Source organism: Poecilia latipinna, unplaced genomic scaffold (assembly GCF_001443285.1).
Source record: "Poecilia latipinna isolate Pla-1442-1.1 unplaced genomic scaffold, P_latipinna-1.0 Scaffold518, whole genome shotgun sequence".
Lineage (NCBI taxonomy): Eukaryota > Metazoa > Chordata > Actinopteri > Cyprinodontiformes > Poeciliidae > Poecilia > Poecilia latipinna.
The window spans coordinates 282,760-309,477 of record NW_015113134.1 but is presented as its reverse complement, the minus strand read 5'-3'; the positions used below and the strand labels follow the sequence as shown (position 1 = coordinate 309,477).

General features: G+C 41.3%; 1 protein-coding gene across 18 annotated transcripts in view; it reads right to left on the bottom strand.

The window, feature by feature from the left end:
• nav3 (neuron navigator 3) overlaps positions 1-26,718 on the bottom strand; it is a 273,084-nt gene that overhangs the window by 15,548 nt on the left and 230,818 nt on the right. For 9 of the 18 annotated variants that reach the window (XM_015040585.1, XM_015040583.1, XM_015040586.1 and 6 more), the window contains 14 exons: positions 20,699-20,822; positions 18,907-19,216; positions 17,367-18,111; positions 15,778-16,203; positions 15,156-15,197; positions 11,467-11,624; positions 9,709-9,906; positions 9,526-9,578; positions 8,951-8,974; positions 7,145-7,168; positions 6,895-6,972; positions 4,042-4,125; positions 3,105-3,216; positions 1,747-1,871 (listed from right to left, as the gene is read on the bottom strand). In XM_015040585.1, the coding sequence (XP_014896071.1) occupies positions 1,747-1,871; positions 3,105-3,216; positions 4,042-4,125; positions 6,895-6,972; positions 7,145-7,168; positions 8,951-8,974; positions 9,526-9,578; positions 9,709-9,906; positions 11,467-11,624; positions 15,156-15,197; positions 15,778-16,203; positions 17,367-18,111; positions 18,907-19,216; positions 20,699-20,822 (2,503 nt within the window). The remainder of the gene's footprint in view (positions 1-1,746; positions 1,872-3,104; positions 3,217-4,041; positions 4,126-6,894; positions 6,973-7,144; positions 7,169-8,950; positions 8,975-9,525; positions 9,579-9,708; positions 9,907-11,466; positions 11,625-15,155; positions 15,198-15,777; positions 16,204-17,366; positions 18,112-18,906; positions 19,217-20,698; positions 20,823-26,718) is intronic. The other 9 variants (XM_015040578.1, XM_015040580.1, XM_015040593.1 and 6 more) reach the window with 5 other exon arrangements.

Sequence of the window (26,718 nt, the reverse complement as noted above, 5' to 3'; positions counted from 1 at the left end):
ACCCTGCTGAGGGCGATATACTATGTTGAAAAACATGTAAACATAGTTTAATTTAGTGCTTTAGCATTAGCTTCAGCTAAATACCATGTTGGTATAGCGCCTCAGCATTAGTGCAATGTTTATGATTAGTGCTTTAGGGTTAGCGCAATTAACTTTTTAGCTAGCATTGCTGACTAGCGGTTAGCAGTGCTGTGTATTCTGGCACCTTTCTGTTTGAACCACCAATAATTTGAGCAATTTTTGCTGCAGTAGCAGCATTGGATCGAGCTGGTGACCTTTATGGCTGCTAGCTTTCATTTTATGGGGAACCATTTATTTTCCTCAAGTACTATTTTCTGCAACAGAGGTCGAGACAGAACTTCTAATATGTCGACTGACTCGGGGGAGCTGCAGCAAATAAAGACCGGTGAGCTGCTGCAGAACAGCAAGAAGCAAAACCAGAACGAATGAAGGAAGGTTTTGAATTCTGATCAGGATTTCTGACCTGATTTGTTGGCAGTCTTGAATTCAGTTGTTTGATAATGAAAAGTCAAAGGTGAGAGCAACAGGAAGACATGTAGAGCGGTAAATGTTGAAGGCACTTCAGTGATGTGATCACAAAGCAGATGCACAAATACCGACATGAACAGCAAAAAAGAGAAATTATAAAAAACAAATGAGCTTTTCAAGAGTCAGTCACTCCAGAAATCTCAATGACTTTACAGTAGGAAAAGAATTAAGGCTCCCGATGTCTATAGCAGTAAAATATTTGTGCTGTGCAACATTGAGGAAGTGCTCAGTCAGACTTTTAATCTGAATGTTAACAATAATGAGACATTAATAAAATACTGTATCTTTAAATGGCACCGAACAATGACAAAATGATGAAAAAGGCGATTTTTGGTGAGTTGAAACATTTTCCACTTAAAACACATTTTTGTTTACATCTTTAGTTCAAAGAGTGTAACAAGATTTCAGTGGTTTTGCAGACTTTACTGTTCAGCTGCAGTCATTAAAGAAATGAGATCTGTGTGTGTGTCGATACGGTCCGGGATAAACTTATCACACTCCTGTTGCTCCTTATAGGATTTATGTAGTTCTACCAGTGTGCATAGGCACAATGCCAAGAGAGAAACACTACAATGAACCACAAGAAGCAGTTGTTGCTCTCCATCAGACTGGGAAGGGTAAACCTCTTCAATTCCATCATTTTACAGCAAGAAAGATTATCCAATCATGGAAAACAAAAGCAGGGTGGTGGAGGTGTGATGATATGGGCTTGCTTTGGACCCACAGGGCCCGAGTAGGTTCCATCAGATCAGAAATTCCTCGGCATAAGACAAACTCAGGAGTCAGATGTGAGACCGACGGTCTGACAGGTGAAGTTTGAGCCAAAGTGGGACAGTGACCCCAAACCCAGGAGTAATCCTGGAACAAGAGGACTGAAAAGGAAAAGAATCAAGGTTTTGGGATGGCCATGTCAAAGTCCAGAGATCAACCTGATGGAAACGCAAAGGCAGCAGCTTTATACAGATGCCAGCAATAATGAACTCCTTTAATCCTGGGAAGAGTGGGCAAATGTGTCTGCATAATTATGTGAGACTTAAAAAAATCATATAGAAACTGAGTTGATTCCATGAGCTACTGAATCCCTGGGAACGCTCGGTTCTTCCTGTGACTTCACTTACAGTGGTGGAAGCTTTCTTTATCCCCTGCCTGTGTAATTCTCATGCTAATTTCTCGCTTCTTCTTCTTCTTTCCACTTACCCAGCTCTTCTTCTTCTTCTTTTTATCCTCGGCGTCCTTGCCCAAGCTGCCCATGCTGGCGTGACTGGCAGCGCTGTTGATGCTGGACATGCTTTCCGACGAGTGCTGCCGCCTAATCCGAAGGTCTGAAGGAGACAGACAAAGCAATCCTCAGTGCGAAAAACACTAAGCTGGAGAGTGGCTGAAAACGTGAGGGTTGGTGTGGGGCTTTTGCCTCCGTAAGACTTTGTAACGCTACACTGAGGCTGGTGAACTGAGACGGTCTCAGCCAGTCACTGCTACCGCTGACCGAGGCTTTCATGACTGGAGAAGGTCACAGATCACTTCCATTTTAGTTTTTTTTTGGCTACATTTAAATGTTTCAAGTCAAATTTATTATTACAATTAGACAAAAATTAGGTATTGAAATTATTTCATCTTTTCCATTCTAAAGTCTTCCTTTTGTTTGCTTGTGGATCAATGTCCGGTTGCACAAGTCATGAAAGTTTAGCCTTTCGGTCGCACACTAATGGCTGGGCATTCTCCTTAAAGGGGCAGTGCCATGTCTTCCAGCCACATAGTGTAATTTCATTTGTTATCTTCATTTGTTTTAAAAAGCCCAGAAGCTTCGCTCTGGAAGGCGCCGCTTGGTTCCCTCAAGCGTTTTGCACAGCCTAATGGTTGCCTCAGGAGATTCATGCATATTTCTCAAAGCAACACTCTAGGTATGTTTTTGATGATGTTAAAACATGACGAAAAGCTCGGAAAAGTTTATTTTTACACAATACCGCCCCTTTAAGGGGTTTCTGCTAGAAAACAGAATCCATGGCGAGCCTTCCTGTTCCTGAAGTTGGCTTTACAGCATATGCAACTGGACACACACCTTCCAGAATGATCCACATTTGTCTCATCACCCAATAGTGTTTTTCTAAAAGTTTTGGGGATCATTTAGATTTTTGGAAAACATAAAACTTTGGGTTTCTTTTTGGTTAGATGTTTTGGTCTTGGAACTCAAACTCAGATGCCATTTTAGCAGAGTCTGTTTCTTATTTTTGACTCATGAATCCTGAGTTTTAGATGTTGTCCTATTGGATGAGTCTATAACGGGACGCTATGCTTTCCCCACTGAGCCTAATGACTCCTACTGTGGTTCTCTGGAGTCCCAAAGCTTCAGAGAGGAGCCATCATTTCAAAACTGCTTTTTGTATCAGCTCTGGTTATCTTTGTCTAGAATGTACAATTGTGTGATGATCTGAAACATTTCAGAAAACAAGCCAACTGCAGTAAAGGAATCGCAGTGTAAAAAAAAAAGATCAATGGAGCACAAACACCTCAGCTATAGTGGTAGTTTAGGGAGCACACCCTGCTGGTTTCACTACCTTTGTGTAGGTGGTCCGGGCCGTTGAGCGCCACCTGGATTGCCGTTTGAGCGTCAGTGTTCTGGGTCTTCAGCATCTCTATGGTTTCTCTCAACTCGGCCAACTCGGACTCCTGCAGCGGCAAAACGAGGACGAGAACAGGAAGTTCTCTTTTTAGCATCACAGAAACACTACTTAAGAGAGGATGGGATCTTTGTAGCCTGGAAGAAAACACATATAGCAACAAAATATGCCCAGACTAGAGCACTTTGGAAGTTTTTTTTTTTTGGAATCGACACACAAGCTGCTTTGATGTGAACAAGTACTCCAAGTTTGGCTTTGACAATGGTTTTAATAAAGCAGAAAGGGAGGAGGAAAAGTTTTCCCCATTAGATGTCGGAGCCAGCGCCCCCTGCTCTGAGGAAGGGAAAAAAGGCTGCACTCTTTGTTGAGCTGACTTCACAGAGGAGAGGGAACCTCCTTTTTTTCCCTCCACCACAGCCCACTGAGAGCTGCAGATAGGGCGGCTGCTTTAATTAAAAGTTAGAACCGTGTTGTCTGACAAAGGCCTCCCTCTAGTCTGCTTTAGCGCCTAGAGGATTAAAAAGCTACCAGGTCCTGTCAGCCCTCTGAGCTAAAGATACTGATGCTGATGCAGTGATCAGTGGGAAACTCTTGTTGAGTTCTTTTGAAGGACAGACAGTTCAAGCTATGTCGAACTTTGTCTTAAGTGAGGCAAATCTTGAGATAATGGGGAACTACGACATTAGCAAGACTCAAGACTTTGGCAGCACCCAAATTTTGAAGATAACAGAAATAATCCAGTAATCCTCCACCGTGTTCTACCTTTCCAGAAAGAGTTTAATGAAATGGCACAGCTTGCTTTTCCTAATTATTTCTCTTCCTTTGAATGCAGTTTCCTTTAGTCTGTTGTTGAGTGAGGCGTAACTTCTCGTACTTTTTGTTCGGCGGTCATGGTGAGGCTCTGCAGGCGGCAGGTCATGTTGCTGAGGCTCTTCTCGAAGGCGGCCACCAGGTGAGCCTGCACACACACAGAGACGTCTGCCTTAGGATGCTCCGATTTCATTTTCAGAATAACTGGGTTTCACTGAATAAGACATGATTAACACAAAAAAGTCAGTTTTTTTTTTTATACAATTGACTGTATTTTGTTGGGAGTCAATGTGACAAGATAACACAGATTTGTGCCTACTTGGGAAGTAGACGGAAAATGTTTTCGGTTTTTGAATTTTTAAAATTAAAATCTTATGAAACCATTTGCTTTCAGAAGTTAGCCAATTACAACATTACAAGACAAAGCCACGGCTTCACTGGAACTGTTTTACAGTCTGATCATGTGCCAGGATGGCCAAGTCAAAGTCCATATCTGAACCCAATTGATAATCAGTGGCAAAACTGACTGAGTTTGAGATATTTTGCTAAAAGGAATGGGCAAAAAAAAAAAAATGACTGTGTTAATGTCAAAAAGCAGTTCTCCAAAATATTGACTATATTTCGTAAAATGATTAAACTCATATTTTCCCAATTATTCAATCTGAAGCAGTTTTTTTTTTTTTTTGCAGTTTATCACATTCAATTAACACATTATTTACAGTTCTAATTTGAGAAAATGTGGAAGGGTGTAAGAGCGAATATAAAAACAACGATTATTCTGACAAGAACTGCGTCTCGAAACCAGAAGTAAACATAACTTGTGTGTTTAAAAGAGCCATTAGTACCGATTGTTGATGAAGGCAACTGAGAAGTTAACTAGGCTACATGTGGAGAGTTTTGTTTTCCTTAACAGCTTAAAACCTGGTGCTGGGACTTTTAAAGTAGGAACAAAGTCTAAGACGTCCTGGAGGAGACGTTACATCTCACCAGATCAAATTAATGCTCGTGGATTTCTTCATGCTCTGTATCTCTCTAGACTACTGCAGAGTAAAATGTGTGGCACACACATCAGAGAAGGGCTTTTCTCCGTGACTCAATCCGTCACCTGGGGATGTAGCAGCAACACGATGAAGGATGGCAGCAGGTTCAGGAAATCGTACCATCTGTCCTGCTGAATCTGTCCGTTTAGGACCGCGCCGCTCTGGAATTGGTCTTGCCTTAAAAATTGTGGCTTTGTGTTTATGAATGCCTGTCTGATAAAGACTTCTGTCTACAATAGTGATGTTTGCTCTGCTGTGATTTTTGCTTGTGTGTACTCGTCTGTGTGTGGCTGTTCGTATGTGATGCCTGCTCTTCCTGTCGTCCTCAGCCAGACACCCTGAGACACCTGTCAGGCCTGGTGTGTCACAGGAAGATGGGCAGCGTGCCCAGACAAATCAAAAGAATGTCAGAATCACACAAATTCACACACATTCATTCTTTTTATCATTCTGCCTTCAGTCTGGGTAAAACTGTCTGCAGAAAGAAGAATTCCCTCAGTAGCTGTGAGGAACTGCGAGTCCAAAAATAAAACACAGAGAGGAACACCCAACAATGCCAATTCAGTTTCCAGGGCTGAATTTGTAACGGTGGTGACCTTTAGAAATGCCAACTCCTCGTACCCCTCCCACTAACTCTGCATCTTCTTCCAACTCCACCTGTGAGCTGACTCCTCACCCCCTCAGACAAGGGAGGTGATGATCGGCCTCACATCCCAGAGAAGAACAAGCTGCCCTACGCTTTGGACTTGAGCCCACTCGAGCTGCATGCAGTTTTTTTTTTCTTTTTCCAAACTTCTTGAGGTCAGAGGTAGAAAGTTAATGTCACTCAAAATAAAATAACTACATAACCAGAAGTCTTCCCTTTCAGGGCTGTCTGATGTCTCCAATGAAGAGAACATCTCAAAGCTATTACAATGTCTAAAATAAAGAGATGCACTTCTCATGGTTGTTCCAATGCCACAACCTTGGAACAAGCTTGAGAACACTCTTGAGGATCTTAACCCTCCTAAAGAGAGTTAAGATCCCTAAACTGAGATGCACAACTAAAGGATGTTAACCTGTCTCCAAAAAAGAAGCGCTCTTCTCTAAAGCCACCAATGAGATAAACTTCTTCTGAATGTTGTGATGTGAAATGAATGAGATACCCTCTTCAAGAGTCGCAATGCCACCAATAAATGTCTCAAATTGGTAGACATAATTTTGAAAAGCCAATCAACTCTACTCTTAAAGCACCACAAAGGGGAAAAGGAGAATCTTGTCCTCTTTGACAAGATTCTTGTCCCACAAAGGACATTGGTAAAAACGTTTTCCATTAAATCAAAAGGCAAAACTACAGTTTATCAATGCAGAGCAAAGTTCTGTAAATCACTCCTACATGGATCTTCTTTTGTTCTTCAGGTTTCTCCACTGTTCAGTTTCCAGCACTGCTTTTGCATTATTTTATGGTCAAAGCATCAGACTGCAGGAAGAGACAAAGTCTACTTCCTCACTTGAACAAGCACTTAGCACTGCAGGAGGATGACGCACGTTCCAATGCTTGAGACTGTCAATCTAGCAGCAGGAAGACTTTGTTAGGCATTTGGAGAGTTTCCTATCACTATTTCACCTACAAACTGTTGTTCTCTGCCCCTATTTTCACTCATTTGCCTCTGTGATTTCTGTTTTGGCAAAAACAAAAAATCCCAGAGTAAGACAAATGCAAAGAGACAATACGCACAGCTTGATCACAACAAGCAAATATCTCATCTGAGAACAAAATACGGATGGATAAAAGATTTTTATTTCCTCCACAGCTGAAACAAACTGCTCTCCAAAAGGAGGCCATTATGGAAATGAGCCGGCTGTTCAATGGAATCCTTTGAAAGAAACAAACTCACGTTGGCAGCCAGCTGAGACGTGAGGGTTGCCACCTTCTCCTGAGAAGCATCCAGCTCCCGCCGCAGCTTTCTGATTTGCTGGTTTTGAGGGAGAGAGCAGACATGAATGTGCGCCATGTAGACAGACTTCAAACTTTTTGATAATCATGCTGATGAGCATCAATGAGGAAAGAAAAGTGCAGTTACACAGTAACGTGTGTCAAAAACATTGGAGTGAAGTGTAAAGAAACATAAAGTGAGGGGGGATTACCGTGGAATTTTGGACTGTTTGGCCCTTGATTGAAAAGAAAAGAGTCAAAATTAACACTATGTTGCATGCTGACGTCAAACAGAACTGGGGTGGTCCAGACGGACAACAAATAACATACCACACCCAGTTAGAGGTTGGCAATGAGAGGCAAAGCAAGAGGCATGGACTGATAACCTGGTTTAACAACCTGCAAATACCTGAGAATATTCCTAACAAGGATCACACAGTTGGTTCCAACCAGATATTTACATACACGTACAAATAGACATGCCTTTTTATTCTCACTGTCTGACGTGAAACGAGTCTGGTTTCTTAACAGACAATAAGAAAAAATGGTCTCACTCTATGTAAGAGTGTACAGAATAATGTAAATATCTGAAAAAGAAGAAATAAGAAAACTATTAAATATCAAACCAAAATCAGATTTATTTTACATCTGCATTGGAAATGTCATCCACAGTAATTGGATTGCCTTGCAAAAGCATTGATAACTCTTGTTTTGTTTTTCACCCACATTTTAAACACAACCACACACTTCGGTGTGTGTTACCAGGGTTTTGTGTGAAAGCAAAATGTGGAGAATCAACGTGTTTGTAGAAGCTTCAAAAGATATGAATGCTCTTGAAGGCGCTGTGAGTTTTGGCTAGTTATTAGTGGAAATAAGGATATTTACTCATCAAAATGTAATTTTATAGAAAATTAGATTTTTTTTTTTATTTCAGGGGAAATATCACAAGTGTGTCACTTGTATTGAATTCACAGTGATCCATTAAACTCCCTTCATCTCAGAGAGTGTTTGAACCAAACTTGAGCTAAAACACAAGAATAAAACGACAACTAAAAGACATACAAACTCAAGACAAAAAAGAGAAGAAGAAGCTAAATTAGATTAAATCAAGGTGCAGTAGATGCATGTTGTGTTAGTTTTTGTAATAAAGAAAAGAAAAATGTTGTTTACATTTGAAAACCAAATCACCAAAAGATCATGAAAAGCAATGCAACATAGAGTTAAACTGTTTTGTCGTTAAACCAAACACAGCCGTAGCTCAAATTTTGGTGCTGGTTCTGCCCAATGCTATGAGAGACAAATGTCAGCGATTTTTGTCCTTGTTGGACTATATCGGAGAGGAAACTCTGCACAGCAGAACATGCAAGACACTCAAACACAAGGAAACAGCCAGAGGAGATCCAAAGACAGGGGAGGAACATGCTGGGTTGGACAAACACTAGGCGAAAACAAACCGAGCCAAACAAAGCAGCAACGACTTACGACTTACAGTGCAATAAGAAAAGTATTCGCCCTTAACAGATTTTCATTGGCTTAGACAGCTTTTTTTTTCCCTTTAATGAGTTAAATAATTTAAAAACTACATGAAATATTTACTTGGGTTTACTCTCCGTCTCATATTAACACAAAGGATTTCAATGTTGCAAAAAGCTGAAGAAATCTGTTGGTGGGCAGAGACTTTCTTGCACTTGAAACCAGAAGCTGGACCTCAGCTGTCGGATTGATGTTGCGCCAAATCGCAACGTTTCAGTTGCAAGTTTGAAACCCATCAGGTTTTTTTTACTGTTCTGCTCAGTGGCTAGGCTATCTGTTGTACAGCAATCCAAGCCAGTGACTCCGCTGCAACAGTCTCCCTACCAGAAGTTGTACCAATGGAGTTCTCCAATTTGGAGATTAGACATTTGAACTTCTGATGACAAATGCGACGCAGCACAAGTAATTGTAACCAAAGTTTAGTGCTACAGGGCAGGAAGACAGCATGCAGACAGAGACATGCTTGTTCTGTCCCTCAGTTTTACCTCAGAGTGGGCTTTTTCCTCAGTCTGTAAGAGACAAGCAAACTCCAGTTAGAACCATTTCCTCTGATGCTATTTCCCCTCTGATGTGACGAATCAGAAAAAGATTAAATAGCAAACATGGGAGATAATCTTACTTAACTTAAAAGATCTAAAAGACACCATCACTGACAAAATGATAAAAATCCACCAGAAAACCAAATGAGAATTATTTTTTGTTTATTAGGAAACGAAGCGATTCGTTCGACGAGCACAAAGACGTTAGCGACTTGAAAGCTGCAGTAATGAGACAGAAGTGTACGGACATCAGTTCTGCTCGCAAAGACTAATCTGCTGCCTCCATGATTGTGGCGTCAGAGTCACAGCCTGCGCTACTAGAGAAGCTAACAGTATTCCTGTTATTTAAGGCTGCTTTAGACATTTCCAATATAACCTCAATAGAAACATACAAAATTGACCTAGAAGAGGAAAGAGATAGTTTTAGATTACTTTAATTTCACTTAAAAAAAACAAAAAAGAATGTTATAGGGAGCATATTGTGTTTTATTTGATTTCTTAAACCCCATTGAGCGACTTACCGCAGAGTAAAGTGAGGATGTGCTGGAGACCAGAGACAAGGACGAGCCGTGGACTGTGAGACAGAGACACAGTGTGGACAACTCAGATGACATTTAAAAACCCCCCAACTATTTTAACCTCAAACATATTTCTTTCTATTCTCATGGTTCATATTCCAGGTTCATAGTTCAGCACCGTCTTACCTTCATCAGTGCTGTCTCTGAAGGAACCGGAGCGACTGATGGCCCGGGGTCGGTCCTCCAGGGAGGTCGCACTGCCCCCTAGTGGGTGGCCCTCTCCGTACAGGTCAAACGAGTCCTGAGCGGGGATGCTGTTGGAGCGGCTCATGCTGCCGCTGTTGCCTGGCGGCAGGTTGTACTGGTTGATGTTGGTTGGGCTTACTGCGCAGAAATGACATGCAGACAATATAGTGGTATGAGTCACTTTATTAATATATGCTATCACACCCAAAAAAAAATTTCTTTCAACTAACTTTTTAAAAAGTTACTCAAATTTGTCACAGCTAATTTTATTAGTTTTGTTCAAGATATTAATTCTGATTTGAATAATTCTGAAATTGAGAATTATAGCTTGAGCAAATGTAATAAACAGAAAAACAAATTAGTTATTTTTAAAAGTTGGTTCAAAGAAACTTTTTTTCAGTGCATGATCTTGTTTTTGGAAATATCGTTTTGCAAAGCAACGTGTGACTTCTGGTGGAGTATTATTGTCAAAGCAGGGCAAACCCTCTTGACTTTTTTGTTCTCATTAGAAGCGTTTCCATCAAAAAAAATTTTAGGGGGAAATTTTCACCTGGATGTATCGCATTAGAAAAGGTTGATGGAAACATTAACATTCAAAATAATTTCCTCAATTTCGCAAAATAGATCTTTAGACTCACTTAAGTTAGCTTAGGTTTTTGACTTTCTCAAAAAAGTGTCAAAGCACTAAAGGAAAGATGGAAACACATGTGTGTCGATTAAATTCTGACAAACATTTACCTGTTTTTTTTTTTTTTACACAAACGCATAACTTCAACATCTGATGTCATCAGGTTTTGCGTAGCCTGATTGATTCACTCCAAACCAGTCGATTGGAAACATGCCAAATTCAAATTTTCATTTTTGCTAAATTTTTAAAGTTTGCTCAACATTTACATGACCATTGGATGGAAACAGTGATTGATGACTTTTGAAGACTCTGATGTGAAAACATGCATTATTATTTTCAACAAGCAGCAGATGGTATGTTTTAGTTGTTTCTCCTAAGTAGACCAGATGGTTAAGATATAAAAAAAAGCTAGATATGTATTTTTTTTTTAACCTTTTTATTGTCACCCCATTCTTCTCTCTAACAACTGTTACAATTGGATGCACATGGTGAGTTATGCAAATTAGGTAATGATTTTATTTAGTGACCTGCTCCCATTTTAAGGACAGCCTGTAGCTGCTTTACTTATTGTGGAGTTGGTGAAACTAGGACTGACTGACAACTCTCGGATAAATTAGCATCAAATAATAAATTCTAAATCATATCTGTGGTGGCCTGTAGGGGAAATCAGTAAAAAAGTGACGGATTGATAAACAGTACAGGGATATTTTTTAAAGCGCTGAGTACAACCACGAGCTGCCAACAATGGAAAAGTTGTCTTGTGCCTTGAAGCTTCCCATAAGTGCTGAACTAAAGAGCCTTTTTCAGTTTTTAATGAATCCCGACTGCATTTGATTATCTCTAGCTTGAAATATTAACTACTTAGAGACACCAAATCTTAACTGGATGATTTCAGACTAAACTTGGACCTTTTTAAAATGCAGATTGAAATTCATGAAACATTGCAAAAACACAAAATAAAGCATTTTTCATATTTTGCCTGCATTAAAATTAATAGTGAAAAACACAAATGAAATTGGGATTTTCATGGACGATAATATAATAAAATTAGGAGATTTTTAAAGACTAACAGAGGTTGGAGTAGTGATATTTTCCAGTGTTGATGCAAGCCGCTCCGGGAGGAGAAAGCGGGGACTGGCTGCCCGTGTCCTGCAGGCCCCCGGTCGAATGTGACCTCAACCACTCCTTTCCTTCTTCGTGGGACGTCTGCCGAGACGACGGCGGGTACCTGAAAGTCACGAAACCACTATGAACTTGAGACAGGAGGACATTTTCAGAAGTTTAAGCAGGTTATTTCTGCAGCAGCGAAGGTACACAGCGAATGCACAAGAGCAGAGGGTAAATAAACATGCACCACTATGCAATCAGCAACATGCAAAAAAGAAATAAAAATCTGAATATTTGAATCTTTCCATCAGTCACCAGATGTGTATGATGGTTTAAAAAACCTTCATATAAATATGAATGTGTGTGACCAAAGCTGCCTGTAGCATTCAAACAATCCTTCAATACCACACTGAGCCATAACCATAACAAATAACTCGGGAGTCTTTATAGTATCACGCAGGCAATGGGTTGGGGTAAATTTGTCCCTTCGCTCAACCATATCCCCAACTTGTCAATGCACACTGCTACCATTTGCTACCAAATTACAGCTGCCCTATAATTGTCCTAATCCTCTACACTACATGCTAATCTGACAGAGCATTTCTGGTTGAAAAAGTAATTTATCTTTAGTAATGGACAACGTAAAACACTGACCAAGTTAAACTTGCCAAAGTTTTAGTTTGAAAACTGACTCAAGATAAAATTGTGACTTCAAGTCCAAGGTTCAATCCATGACACCAAACAGGAACTCCAAACCTCGGATTAGGACCAAACAGGAATTTAAAACTGAGGAACGGATAAAACCGTGATGGAAACCGAATGGAGAGCAGAAATTCAAAAGTCCTGCTCTTTTGAAGTCCTGCTCAAAAGACTTCAAAAGTCTTTTGAAGTCTTTTGAGCAGGACTTTTGAGCAGGTAAAGGTCAAGATTTACCAAGGAAAGTCTTGACCCTTACCTTGGTCAAGACTTAGACCAAGGTAAGGCTCACACCATGATGTGAAATAGAGGCTTCAAAACTGAGGTGAGGATGAACTGGAGATTCTAAGTTCCAGGTTGGGGCCAAACCATGATATTGACCTGGGACTTTAAAACCAAGACAAGGACAGTCGCACTAACCTTAGTTTTGTTTCAGTTGGGACTTCAAAGTGAGACAAGCACCAAAACCATGGCTTTTGTACCCGAGTTGGATACTAAAACATGATTTTTGTGCAATCTTAATGCACAAAAATGGCTAGGGATGGAAAATATAAATGACTACTCAAATTTGCATTAGTTGAGGTTCCTCAAAAATCACCATAAACAACGGTGCTACAAAGCCAAGTAGACTTTAAAATGGTTCAAAGTGTTGGGTTTAGTTTTCGGAGCACTGTATTGGCTGAAGAGTTGCTACATCAGTTCATCCTTCAATCATTTAACAATTTACAGGAAAACGAACTGCAGTTGTCCAAGCTTTTGCATGCTAATGAATGAAACACACACACACACAAACACTCGGTACCATTCAACTCTTCTCTCCCCATCTCCAGCTCAACAGAAAGCCTTCTTATCTCACACATGACAATCGGCCATATTTAATCCTCTGGGAATTATAATTGAGTTTGCACTCCTTCCTTCTTAACAGCATTACCAGACTTGTCACATCTGACCCCGGCTTTCATCACTGCCCTGTACATCCTTTTTATTTCAACCAGCAATGGGCAAATAACACTCTACTTACTAGTGTGACGTTGGATTTTTCGTCGCTGACGTTATAGCAGACTGATGTATACAAGCCGTTTGACTTTCTCCCAACAAAATCGTCATCAACAGGACCTCTGTGCTTATTTCCTGAATATTAGTGTAGAAAGAAACCTGAGCTTCCATAGCCAATAACCAAAAAATTGGGGTATAGCAGATCGTTGCTGAAATGTGAACAGCCATTTGAGCTTAGAAGGAGCTTTTGCAAAAAGTCACCACTGTCCACGCTGAGCAGCATATCAAACAGGCAGAAAGAGTTGCATGACAGCAGATTCATTCAAGCTTTAAAAGAGCAAATGCACCAAAGGCAGTCTACACAACCAAATAGTTTGAAACCAGGCCATTTCTCTGCTCCGAAGGATTCCCTTAAAATACAAGATTGAACAGCTACAAATCTGAGTTATTTCTTCGTTTCAGGCTAAATTGGAAAAAAAAAAAACTATAATTTTCTCCCTTGGCTTAATATCCTATCAGTCTGCTCTCAGAAATCCTACTGAAAACCTTTGGGGTGAACTGAAGGACAGAGTGCTTAAAGGATCGAGGCTTGTTAAACTAGAGAGTTTATGCCATAAGAGGAAAGATGCAATACCTCATTTCAACTGAGTGGTACAAAGCGGATCTGTAAGAAATTTTATGGTTCAGGAGAACGTTTTCACTGTCAGACTCTCACTAGCAGGTGGTGTCAAATGCAACATCTAACATTGTGACATACTAGCATACAGATACATTAGTATCTGTATGCTCAGTTCCAGCTTCCTCCTGTCACATGTCGATGCGCCTCTGGTCAACCCAAGTTGCCTACCGATCTGCGTATCGGTGTATAAATGTGAGTGCGAGTGGATGAATGTCACTCCAGTGTAAGGCGCTTTCAGTGGTCAAAATGATTGAAAACGTGCTACATAAGTTCAGTCCGTTTACCATTTATTGTAGTTAAAAAGTGAATACTGAAAACTGTCGTCAGAGATGATCTACCTTGATTTTCAATGGTTTTGTTTAGCCTAAATTTAACTTCATTCCAAGCTCAACCTTAAATAACAAAATTACCCCAAAAACTGTGCTGTAGAGTGTTGGAACGGAGGCTTGAACTGATCATTGGACCTCTGAATCTGAAGAAGCAGATGTAGATCTTCCTTGTGAATTGCTGAGGAGTGTATGAGAGGTTGGTTTCCAGACTACATGGGTTTTGTGGATCTGGAAAGGTTTACTTTCCCAAAGTTTTTTTTCTTTTTTACAAGGGATAATGCAGGAGTACAGTGCAGAGTAACCTGGACTCTGCCTGGGTTGCACATGTTCCCCAATCCTCGGACAGGAGCGTAAGGCATGATTATGGAGAGGATGGTTTCTAGTTTGGTAGGATCTCATCGTTATTTTTTTCAGGCCATCACCTCCAGTGGAGCAGCTGAATGTGAAGCGACTACCTCCTCTAAGCCTCACCTCAACCAGAAAAAGGTTGACTGACACCTATAGGTTGGGGGGTCTGTCCCTACCTTGGTGTATTGTTCAAAAGTGACAGCAGGATGTAATGGCAGATGGAAAGACAAGTTAGAGTGACGTGAATGGATTGGTCGCCAAAGTCTGGTGCTGATAATTTAAAAAAACTGGATTGTTTTTCCTTCAGTAAATTGAAGGTTGGATTTTATTTATTTTTTTCCAAAATCAAGTGACTGCAAAACAAAATAAATCTAAAGTACGAGTTTTGACACAGTCAGTCAGGGGCACAGTAAATGTTGAGGTGACTGTATATTTAATGTAAATGTGCTAAATCATGCAGTCATCCATCTTTTTGAATCTTTACATCAATACCTATTGGAAATATCTGCTTAGGGCCGTGGTGTGAACAACATTTGAACATGCGCTGGTGATCCATGCGAGTGCAAACAGACAACAGAGAACTACAGATGCAGATGTGCTGTACCTCAGTCCCTTTTTGGGGAGCGTGTTTCTGTCAAGGGGCATGCTGTTGAAACAGAGGAACGGGCCAATCAGATGAACACTCAAATCATTTGTATTTCATGACACATGAAAAAGAAGCCGAACGTTCACACAGAGACAGACAGAACGCAAAGAACATCAGGACATTATGCATCTACGCAGAACTACAACAACTAAAGACACACACAAACACTGTGTTTAAAGTTGATTGTTTCATTTTTGAGACATTCAGCTGTACTAGTGAGGGACTATAAAAGTATGCCGTGAGACTACATTCTGTGTTGTACTCCATGCACTGCGTGTGGACAAAACAATGAATACACTGATACAGACTTCTTATGAGCATGTCTGAAATGATCTGAATTTATAGTGACTTTTTTCTGCCGTTGTTTGGACTTGTTGTGTTTTTGTTACTTTTGCAAAACCAGAGCAGAAAAATGTATTTCATACTGGATGAGTTCATGTTTATCACTGGTATTACTCACTGTGATTCAATCTATCTTCTTATTCCTAGATCCTAAGGTAAAAAGGCTACACTTTTTGTCTCAGTTGTCAAATGAAACAATGAATACGATTCGTCCCAATCGTATTCTCTTCTTACTCACCCCTCAGACAGGGTGGACTTGATACTGCCGGTTCGCGTAACCTTAGGCCCGTGATGGCCCAGCGGCATGTCAATGGACTCGGAGCTGGTGTGCAGACTGGTCATACTCTGGCAGCTCAGCGTGTCCTTGCTGCCGGCTGACGAGCTACAGGCAGGCCAGGGGCGAGCGTTGGAGGGCAGGGAGAGGCCAGAGGCTGGGCTGGAGGCCAGCGAGTCGGTACACAGGTCGGGGGTTTTACCGTACAGCGGGCTGCTGCCGCCGCTCAGGCCACCGGCGCTGCCCAGGCTCCCCGTGCCAGAAGAAGGCGAGTCCAGGCTGGCCTGCCTGGCCAGCGTGCCGTGGGGGCTGCCCAGTATTGACGGGCACTTGCCAGAGTCGGGCGTGCCCGGAGAGCTGGCCTTGCTGCTGGCTTTGGTGCCAAACAATCTAGGGTGGGGGGAGGATGGGGTAGAGAGGTGGGTGCAGTCATTTAGAAGTGCTCAAATGGGCGATTGCAAGCTCCATACTGGAACAATACTGGACTTTTATAAAACTTAATACAGCTGAAAATTTACAAGTTAAACAGCCAAGTTAAGTAGCGCTTCAGTATTTATTCGGAATAATGACTTAGGGGAGGCTAAGTGTGCAAAACATTTTCAAAGTTAGCAAAAGTTCTAAATGAAAAATTAGCTAATAGCACTTTAGCCGAAAAGTGCCTACCACTGTGCACTACCTTGTGTTGACATAAAAAAACACTTTTTCTACAAAGCATAAAAATGTTCATGGGGTGTGAATACTTATTTATGCAAGGCACTGTATATGTAACAACAAAGAAGCTTTATGGCATCTTCCCACAGACAAAACCCTTCCAAACACATTCATCACCTGCTGCAACTGCAGCCATATCAACCATATGAAAACATCTGTTAGGACCTTCAATCCTGCTACCCTTCAGTCATAGCAATATTTACTAAAAAAAACACAAAGATAATTCTCTGAGGAAAAAGAAGCTTGTAGACATGCAGATGGAACCAGCTGGTATGGCAAGACTGTTTCCAAACACGCACTAAGCTACAGCTTGAAAACAAAGACTGGGTGTCAAGAAATGTCCTGTTAACTTGATCTCTGATCTAGACTTCTGAACAGGATTTGGTGGAATTTAATCAAAACTAAACAAAGCTTTAGCTGCAGTTGCTTATCATCGACACTAGGGGGCAGTCTATGTAGCAACATCCCTTAGCTTACTGGTTTATATTTACTCTGTGCACCCTGATAAAAATTGATAGAGATGTCAGAGGATATTTAATCCATGGGGGAGCAGTCATGTGTCAGCTGTCCTCTCAGAGTCTTGGGAACAGGAAAAAAAATCTGAGCACTGCATTTATCACTCAAGAAAAACCACACTGAAGCTCAGACTGATTTTCTGAATGAACCTGATGAACTCTGGAAGAGACCTGAGCCTGTTCCTGAACACCTACCATACTATGAAAGTTTTTCAGAAACGTAATTAAAAGAAACTATGCGGTGAAATGGTTGATTCACGCAAAACCCAACAAGAAAACAAGGGACCAAGACAGATGAGAGCAGAAGAGAAGTATTCTGGGTCTGACCTGCGGAAGGTAGGCGAAGCGATGTCTGGGTATTTGGACCCTGGCTGCCTGAGGCCTGACTGGCCCGCTGAGCTGGAGGTGGGGCTGGATTTGGGAGAGGTGGACAGCCCTGCTGCCGGGTCCTGGTCCGACACCCCGACTTTCTCTTTATCCGTCTGGTTGACAGTGATGGGACTGGAGCGGTCTGAGACCACCTTTCCCTCCCTCCGTTTGGCACCCGCTTGTGTTGCTGCCCCGATCGCCGACTTGCTGCTGACGTTTGATTCGATGCTGCTGGAGCTGGAGCGGTGTCCGCAGCGCCCGGCCACTGCCGCCGCTGCCGCCCCCGCCCCGCTGGAGGATTTGGCGGGTCTAGGGAGGGAGCGGTACTGCAGGGTGACCTTGGAGCCACTGCAGCTGAGGAGAATGCCGTCGTCCTGGGGCTGCGAGCCGTCCAGGCTGGTTTTACGGACGCCGCCGATGCTCGTGCCTTTACCGAGGGCAGCCGACGATTTGGGGGCCTTGCCCAGTGTGGCTGAGCCACTGGTGAGGGCTGCACCACTTGAGGTAATTAGCGTGCCGGCAGGGCCAGGGATCTTCTTGTATCCAAAGGAACTGGTGGCAGGGGGGCGAGCAATTCCAGAGGGAGGCTTCTTGCCTTCATCCCCGCTACTTCTCCCAGCATCTGACGGTGAGCGCTGTATCCCAGCAGAGCTTTTGGAGGGTACTTTGCCCTTTTCTGAGGCCTTGGCATCATCCGTTTTACCTGCAAAACAGACAATAAAAACCACAGATTTAGCATCCTGCCATCTTTTTATCAGATGGCAGGATGCTATCCGATAGCATCCTGCAGTTAAATTTATACCTAGACACATGGATTTCAAAGGACTTTTATTGGAATTTTATGAGATCAAGACAATAACCCTTCAAACTGTATACTACACTTGCTGTCCTCATTTTATAGCTGGTGGAAACCTACCAAAACAACACTAAGAGACAATATTATGGCACATAGGGCCATTTTATACTACAATGAAGCAATTGTTTGACTTGTTTGACTAAGAAAATTAACTCCTAGTAATTGGGCCTCTGTCTCTTTAATAAATACCTGCTCTTTTCTGACTTTCAGGAAGTCAACACAACATGTCTCCTCTATTAACTCCAACAATGTTTTTACCAGCGTTGTATAATGAGCGCAGCTGTTTGCTAATTGACGCTGGCTAGTCAAAATGTCGATTTTACATAATACTGCCCCTTTAAGACCAGCTTTGTAGAGTGTACAACCAACATCCGATCAACAGGTTCTTACACCTGAGCAGTAGATCTCTGCAGTTCCTCCAGAGGCACCTTGGACCTCTTGGCTGTCTCTCTGATCAATGCTTTCCTGCTCAGTCTGAAAGTACATGTACTACTCTGTAATCAAATAAAGTTTTGATATAATGCTTTGAGTTTTAGGGTTGTAAATTGTGAAAATGTTCAAGGAAGAAGGCAGCCACACAATAAGAATTTATTTTACTATGCACAGTGTTTCTTTTAATCCAGTCAAGGTTGCCTCTCCCACCTGGTGTTTTGAGTGAAGCGGAGGTCCCCTTGGACCTGGGTGGGGTAATCCCCACCTGGGCCGTCATGCCCCTCCTCCACGAGCCCGTCTGGGACATCTGGGCTAGCCCGGCTGCCTTCTGACCCGTGTCCTCATACTGACCCTGGGATTGGGGGGAACAGGCAGACGGGGAAGGCTTCCACCGGGAGGGGCTGCCGTTGGGGTCCATGCTCGCGTCCAGCTCCTCCTCTACTTTTTTCAGGTCTTCGGCTCCAACCCAACTGCTGCTCACCTCCGGCTCGGCATGCTTGGACCTGCTTCCTTTCTGGGACTGCAGAGGGGGGATTGCAGGGGTTGTTGGGATTAAAGAAAGCACTGATTAGTCGATGTTTCTATGAGATAACACAACTGGAAAAAGACGTTCTCTCAGCTGCACGTAGAAAGTGCTTGTAAAAGTCGTCTATTCACTGGAGGATTTATTGAAATCAGCTTACAGCTTGGGAATACAAGCTAAATCATCAACCTGATTCTTCTTGAAATAACTACTAAGCACATTCAAACACACGTTGTGAGTCACCAGAAGGATGGGCGATTGCCCGCTCAAGCAGCGGGGTGTGTGTGTGTGTGTGTGTGTGTGTGTGTGTGTGTGAGGGTGTGAAGTCGCAGCTATCTTTGGAATCTCCGATGTACAGATCTCCAGTTTTGGGACGTTTACAAACGCTCCCACACAAACACACAGAACAGTGACAAGCAGCCCTACCTTAACAGATGGTCAGTCTCCCTAGCAACGCCAGAGTCTCTTAAGAGGACAGTCTGTTGAGTATTTCATGAGGAGCCAAGGATACTTGGCAGAATAAAGCAAAGGCCCCTCAGAGGAGAGCTGAATGCTGCTCTTACTGCTCCCACCGTCAGCTGTGATTTCAGAGCTGACGTTCTGGTTGGCCTTCGCTTCAGGCCAAATAAAGATGTTAGACAAGGCAGTTTTATTTTTTACATGAAAACATAAGCATATGCAAAACCTCCTGAGCTTTATCAGGGTTTTGGACAAATACATCTTAAAAAAGTCTGGCATGCATCTACAGTACATCCAGCCCTCTTTACTCTGACACCTATGAATAATATCCAGTGCATTGGAGCAAGAGTAAACCTACAAATTGAATTACTGTCTACCGAAACAGGATCAGTTTAGGTTGTCCCTGCTGTGCTGTAATCACATGGGTTAGGGACCACACCCTACCGCAAACAGCTAACATCCACAAATACCTGAGATTTCCTCAAAAATGCTCATAAATGCTTATTTTAGTAGTTCAGCCACCAAATATACCTTAATATGCATGAAAATGCACAATGGAAACCATCTCAGCACAAACACAGATGCTAATCTCCACTGTGCAGCCAATTAACACCAAGGAAAATGAATGGCGCTTCAGGATTGGCTGCTTTGTAAACATCAGCCAATAGCATAAAAAGTAACATAGCATGTAGATATGCTAGCTTCCAAAGACGTATTTTCTTTTTAATGTTTTTTGATGCGATCTACAGAAAAAATTGAAAATAGGTAAATTTTTGGCAAGAATAAAAGAAAAGAATCCATGAATAGATGAATGCGCATTGATCCATTACATTAAATGCCATTATTAAGTACACTGAAGTGAGTAAGGTGATGAGATGTGAAACGGATCAATGGGTGGAAATGCTTTCGACAGGTATTGGAGCTCTATCTCTCTGTGCCCATCAGTGTCCTAACCCTTTCGAATTTCTGCCACACAGAAACATCGGCGTGCTGCCGGTCAGAATCCACTGCGCGGCCCACCTGCGCTCCCTTGCTTTTGCGTGATGAGCTTGTGGCGGAGTACGCTGGCGTGTTCAGGTCGTCGGTGCTGAAGTTGTCCAAGGTGTCGCTGAGGCCGCTGCTCACCGAGCTGCTGTCGTCCCAACTGCAGCAGAAGAAAAAACCAAAAGGAGAAACAGATTGAGCGAGATTCAATATTCACTTTTTTCTCTGCGAGCTGAACAGCAAAAATAGCCGAGCTGCTTTACAAGCATCCAGAATCCAAAGCCATCTGCCTATACCGTAACTAAACTCTACTTTGAATGCAGTGAAGATTAGTAGATAAACGTCTCTCATCCACATAAAACAGCTGAGCTCTGTTTTCTTTAGGGTTAAAACAGGCTAACTGATTCATTGTTTGTGCCTGACTAAGATTCATATTATTGTTGTTATGATTTATCTCATTTGGAAGGCAAACAAACAAAGGCTCTTAAATGAGAAGCAGATGGATCAAACAAGTGGATCATTACTGCACTACTTTATTTTTTGCCGTTAAAACTCACACAATATGGTTCTTTAAGCTCCAACCAGATTTTCTGCCATCGGATTCGGTAAACAAGCCCAGAGAAAAAGTTCACCGGGTTTTCTGGGCTTATTTTGTCCTCTCACTCACACATTTCTGCACACACAATGACAAACGGAGCTGCTAAGACATGCAAAAAAAAAAAAAAAAAGTCTTTGTAGAGACGACTCGGTTTCCATGCCAACCTGTCAAGTCTCATCTGCATCTGGCTTTGCCTTTGTGCTCCTGCTTGTGATTGTAAAAGACCCCCCACTCTTATGCCTGATAAAGCTGATCTAACACTTGTAGCTTCTACAGCTAAAAAACCCAACGTAAAAATAACAAAGAGGAAAATACCTGCGCAACAACACATGAGACCCCAACTCAATATATCCGTTACCCTGGACAAGACAACAAGACGCTGTTGTGTCAAACCAACTCAACCTTGTTCCCTCCTTGAATGTGGTGGCGCTGCACCAAGAACCACTGAAATAAACGACAGAAAAAGACAAGGACACGACTTCTTTCCTCACAAAATGAAAAACATGTAAATTTTAGGGGCTGTGGGATTTCTGTTGGCAAAAGACTACGAGCCATTTCTCCCACTAACGCTAGATTTGTACGTTTGTTTTGCTTCCATTTACCCAGAATGCCCCATGCCATAGTCTGCTTCCCTCTTTTCGGAGCAGTCTCCGGTCCACTTGGCGCTCACATGTGCATTTGAACCACAGGAGATTTCACTTCAACCAATCCGAGGCCTAAGTTTTTAGGTGGAACAGAACTATAAAGACACAGTTTCACACACTTCTGTGAAAGCCTTCCCCCTGCAGTAAAGCTGATGGTGTGTGGTTTCCATGCTAAACACAGTGAACACGGCAGAGAGAAACGACTGTTACGAGTTCACAAATTTGCCAATAAGAAAACAAATGAAGAAGAGCTTAAAATAAATGACCAAGTAAAAATAATGTGCAAAAATTCTATTGTTTTAACAGCATGACACGGTGAAAGTGGGGAAATAAATGCTTTAACATAAGCATCAGGGACACGCAAAGGTACATTTTGATGATATATGCACCTGCCACCTGCAGACACCTAGCAACCCAGATGTCCACTGGTGCAGTGCAAAATTGATTTCTTACCATCCAACAGGCAGCATTTATCTTCACAGCAATGATTTAACCAGGTATGAAGAAAAAAAAAACCTACTCTAAAAAGCTTCATTTCCTTTTCATTACATCTGTACGGCGCCACATGAACGGTTTCAGTTCTTTTATGTTACTTAGTTATTTTTCCTATCCAAACCTTTCCTTCTACAATTCTCCTTCAATTCAAAGCCATTATTGAATAAGAATCTTGGTGACAGGCTGAAGCATGGGACAAGTTTGGCTTGCACAAAAATGAATCGTCAGTGTAAATTTGCAGCTTTTAAAGAGCTATTCATCATGCTAAAACATGCAGGTGTTAAAGCTTTCCAAATGGGGTTCAACTTGCTCAAATTAGAGTTCACTTTTTGCTGCCTTTTCTGAGTGCACAGACAAAGAATAATCATTGAAATGACTTTCTTTAAACCATTTCTATCTAAAACCGCAAGTCACTGTATGCAGACGACTGCTTTGATCATATTAATGTTCGTCCGGTTTGCATCTGCTGTTGATCCTGTGCGGATATTTCTTTCCCTTGCAGCGATGTCACTTCTCCAATCTGACTTAAAAAGTTACTTCCTCTGCTCTGAGGTGCTTACATCAGAAACCTCAGCGGTGGCAGGGGAGTGTGTGAGCACTCTGCTGCATCCTCCGAGACACTCCCTCCTGCGGGCGACGACAGCAGAGAGGCAGAGGCACTTTTAGCGCTATAAACAAAAGAGCCTTGGCTGTCCTCTGAAAGACAAGTCCTGTGCAGATGCACAGAACGCTGCTCTGAACGCGCCACCGAATGCAGAACGCCAGTTTAGGAAGCTTAAAAGCTTCACGGGGAGAAATTCTTTTTCCTCACGTACGTCTCACGCGGCGGATCAAACACGCAAGACGTTTCGATGAACGCATTTTGCTTTAGAAGCCTAAATGCAGACATGTATTGTTTCAGCCTCTCTTATGAAGGAACAAATCAACTTTTTAATATATAACTCCTCATTTCCTGTCTACTTGATGCAAATTGCTCTAGATGATTCCCATTTACCACAAAAAAAGGGGGAACGGTGAAAGAGCGCTGGCAGCATGGGCAGCCAGCGTCGAGGTCTATCAGCATATTATGTGACGCAGAGGCAGATGGCTTGTGTAGGAGCTCAATGACTTCCAATTCCTATCTAAACATTAGAATATTCTCGCTGGCAGCTGCGAGCTAGCTCTTTTATCCAACCGCAGCCTCTCTAATGAAATGTTGAAATCTTCCGTCTAATGAGTCAGTCTGAAATGCAGAGCAGATGATTAGAGCAGCTTCTGTGTGATCTCTTGCTCAATTAACACACTAAGTTAAACTGAGTGGTATCTGCACACAGTGAAGAGCTCCCTTGGCTTATTTGATCAAGTTCTTTTTTTATTTTATTTATGCTGATACAAGAAATGGAGCAAGTGAATAAAGCCAAGGCCAGAGTTGTTCATGGAAGTGGAATTGGTCAACAGATCAGTGAAGCTAGGGTTGGGAAGTCCGGATCTTAAATGTCAAGGTACAGTAAGCTTTTAGAAACAGTTTTAAATGTTATTTTTTAGGTATTACAATCCTCACTGTTTAAAATGTTTTAAACTAAGGCTGGTACGTGATGAGCGGCTACACAAGAAGATAGCTTAGCTAATTAAACAGCTAATGTTAGCATGTTATACTTCAAATTTAGAAAACTCAAAAGTTAGCTGCTGTTAATTTGATATTTTCACTTCAGTCTGTATCCAAAACAACAAATATTATGTATACTATTACTGGACCTATGAATTTGCTATATTAGATTTTATTGTATGTGTGATTATGATGTAAACACTATGAAAATCTCATCCCGGCCCAAGTCTAAAATAGTATGAATTCAAAGTTAAGCAAGCACTTCCCATTTTGGTTTCATATGTCTATAGTACATGAGTAAAATGAAACACATATTAGTTTGTCACTTATTTTAACAAATTAAACAGGAAATAACCTTTACAAGAAAAGAGAAAATTATCCTTGAATAAAAGATGGTGCTTATTAAATATTTTGTGACACATTTAACCATCTTTAAGATGCTTCCTGACTTTGCATGGTAGTTATATTCCTTCCATATAGCCACATCTGACTCTGTGGTTTCTGGTTCTTTAAATCACCAGAAAACCTGAAAATGTTTTAACTTGCTAATTTGGAAACAGATTGGTGGGTCTTCATGGTACTGCATACGAATATTATGTGTAATTCTTGCATTGTTTTGGTGTGGAGTGACACACAAAAGGATAAAACATGTGATGGTTTGGGATACATTTACCAGTACACAGCATCTATTTGTAGTGTTATGCAAGTAAATCTAGATGAGATTCTACGCTGATGATACTGTTGTATGATATGTGATGTAGTTGAGAACAGCATGAATAATGTCATTATAAGGAACTGCTAAACTATTATACTGTTTTCTATCTTATAATGCATGTATTTTCCAAAACAATACTACAGACTTATATTAAAATAAATAGGGTGGACACAGTGTTCTGCCTCATCATGTCCAGGTATGTTATATTTCCACAGTCATTGTTTTTTCTTTGTCTTTTAATTTTAAAAGGATCAACTCACTTTATGGAGTGAGTTGTCGAGGATATAAGGGGGAGTTTTTAAAGCGCACGCCGATTTACCAGATGAGTCATTTGTAATAAACAAGGGGAAAAATGTTCAACTCTTCTGCTGCTTGTGCTTTGCATGTGTTAATTCTAAAAGGAAGATTTTCTCTGGATGCTGAACAAGCTCAGATTTCTCTGGCTAAAGGCTTAGTAAAAAAAAACAAAAGGTGTCGCTCTATAAAAAGACCACCCTAACTGTAACAGTGTGAATATTTCATCAGGCTGCCTCCCAGGATCAGCAATGATTTCTGTTACAGAGACGGGGGCTAACCGAGCTCCTCCTCTGAGACCAACACGCCGTTACGTCATCTGAAAAGATGGCTCAAACAAACTCGGTAACCTTACAGATGAGGCAGGCAGGTCGGACATTTGTGTCATAACTTCCTAAATTAAGCATGAGTGCTGAATACTCAGGCGTAGATCATTCAGGATGGAGATGGCTTCAGTTTTATATCATGAAGAAGGGAAATGTCTGAAAGTTGCTAAATGAGTCATTTTGTTGATGAGTTTCTTTTATAACTGCTGGATAAACCTGTGATGTCTTAACTGTGACCTCCTTGGTTACCTTGGTTCAAGTAGCTTAAAAAAAATGCTTCTCTCATGTCAAATGCTGTTTCAGAACATGTACCAACTCAAATTATGTTTTATAGCAGGTGTTTACGAGACAAAAACAGCTCCCTGAGGGGAGACTTTTTTTCCTTGTTATTGCAATCTTTTGCTATTGATTTTAACCGGCTGCATCGCCGCTATGAACAGGCTGCTGTGGTTCTGCTCAGCCATGCAGGAATGAGCTCATACAATATTCAATGCACTCTTTCAACAGCTCTAAAAAAGAAATGATACCAAGCGAAGAAGAGACGGTGTTTGAAACGGCCTGATTGTGAAGTGGTAAATTACTCCCCGCTGACAGGACCAATAAATAGCTGCCTGGGGGAAATGGCAAGAAACAAAATGAAACCGGGATGATTGGTAAAAACAGCACTTGTTCAAACTTTATTATGCAGAATGAAACCAAAATTGGTGTTACTAAAAGAGAGATATGAGTTTTTATTGATATTAGTCAAATTTAACAAATGTATTCACTTTATCCATCCAACCAACCAATAAGTAACAGCCAACCAATCACCTTCCACTGATCCAACCAAAATATTAGTCGACCAATAAAGCCCATCAATTACCATCCATCAATCCAGTAAACTTCACTCTGACAGTGTTTGATTCTTTCACCAATGTAGCAACATTTAGAATCAAACTCATTCAAACAGTATACAGTATCCTAATATAAGTTAAATCTGAAGTGAATCATAGATTTAGCTAATGAAGCTCTGTGTAATCTTAATTAAATGCTTGTAGCTTATAGTAAAAAAAAAACAAACAAAAAAAACTTTATGTCCACAAATATATTTGAAAAAGTGAGCAGAAATAACTATTTTTTGAACCACTGTAAAAAGTAAAGACAAAATTATCACAATGTAGTTTAAGGAAACAAAAAAAATATATATATAATTCCTTTCAATCTAAGTCATAGCAATAAGTCTCCTGATCCCCAAAGTGAAACATAAAGAGCCTTACTGAGAGAATAAACTGTCATAATTTGACTTCATTCAAACACACAATACATAAATACATTAATCTATTGTCTCAGATCTCTACAGAGGATAGTTCAAGCTCTGTCATCAACTTACCTCCTGTGGGACAGTTGCTTTCTATTTGCT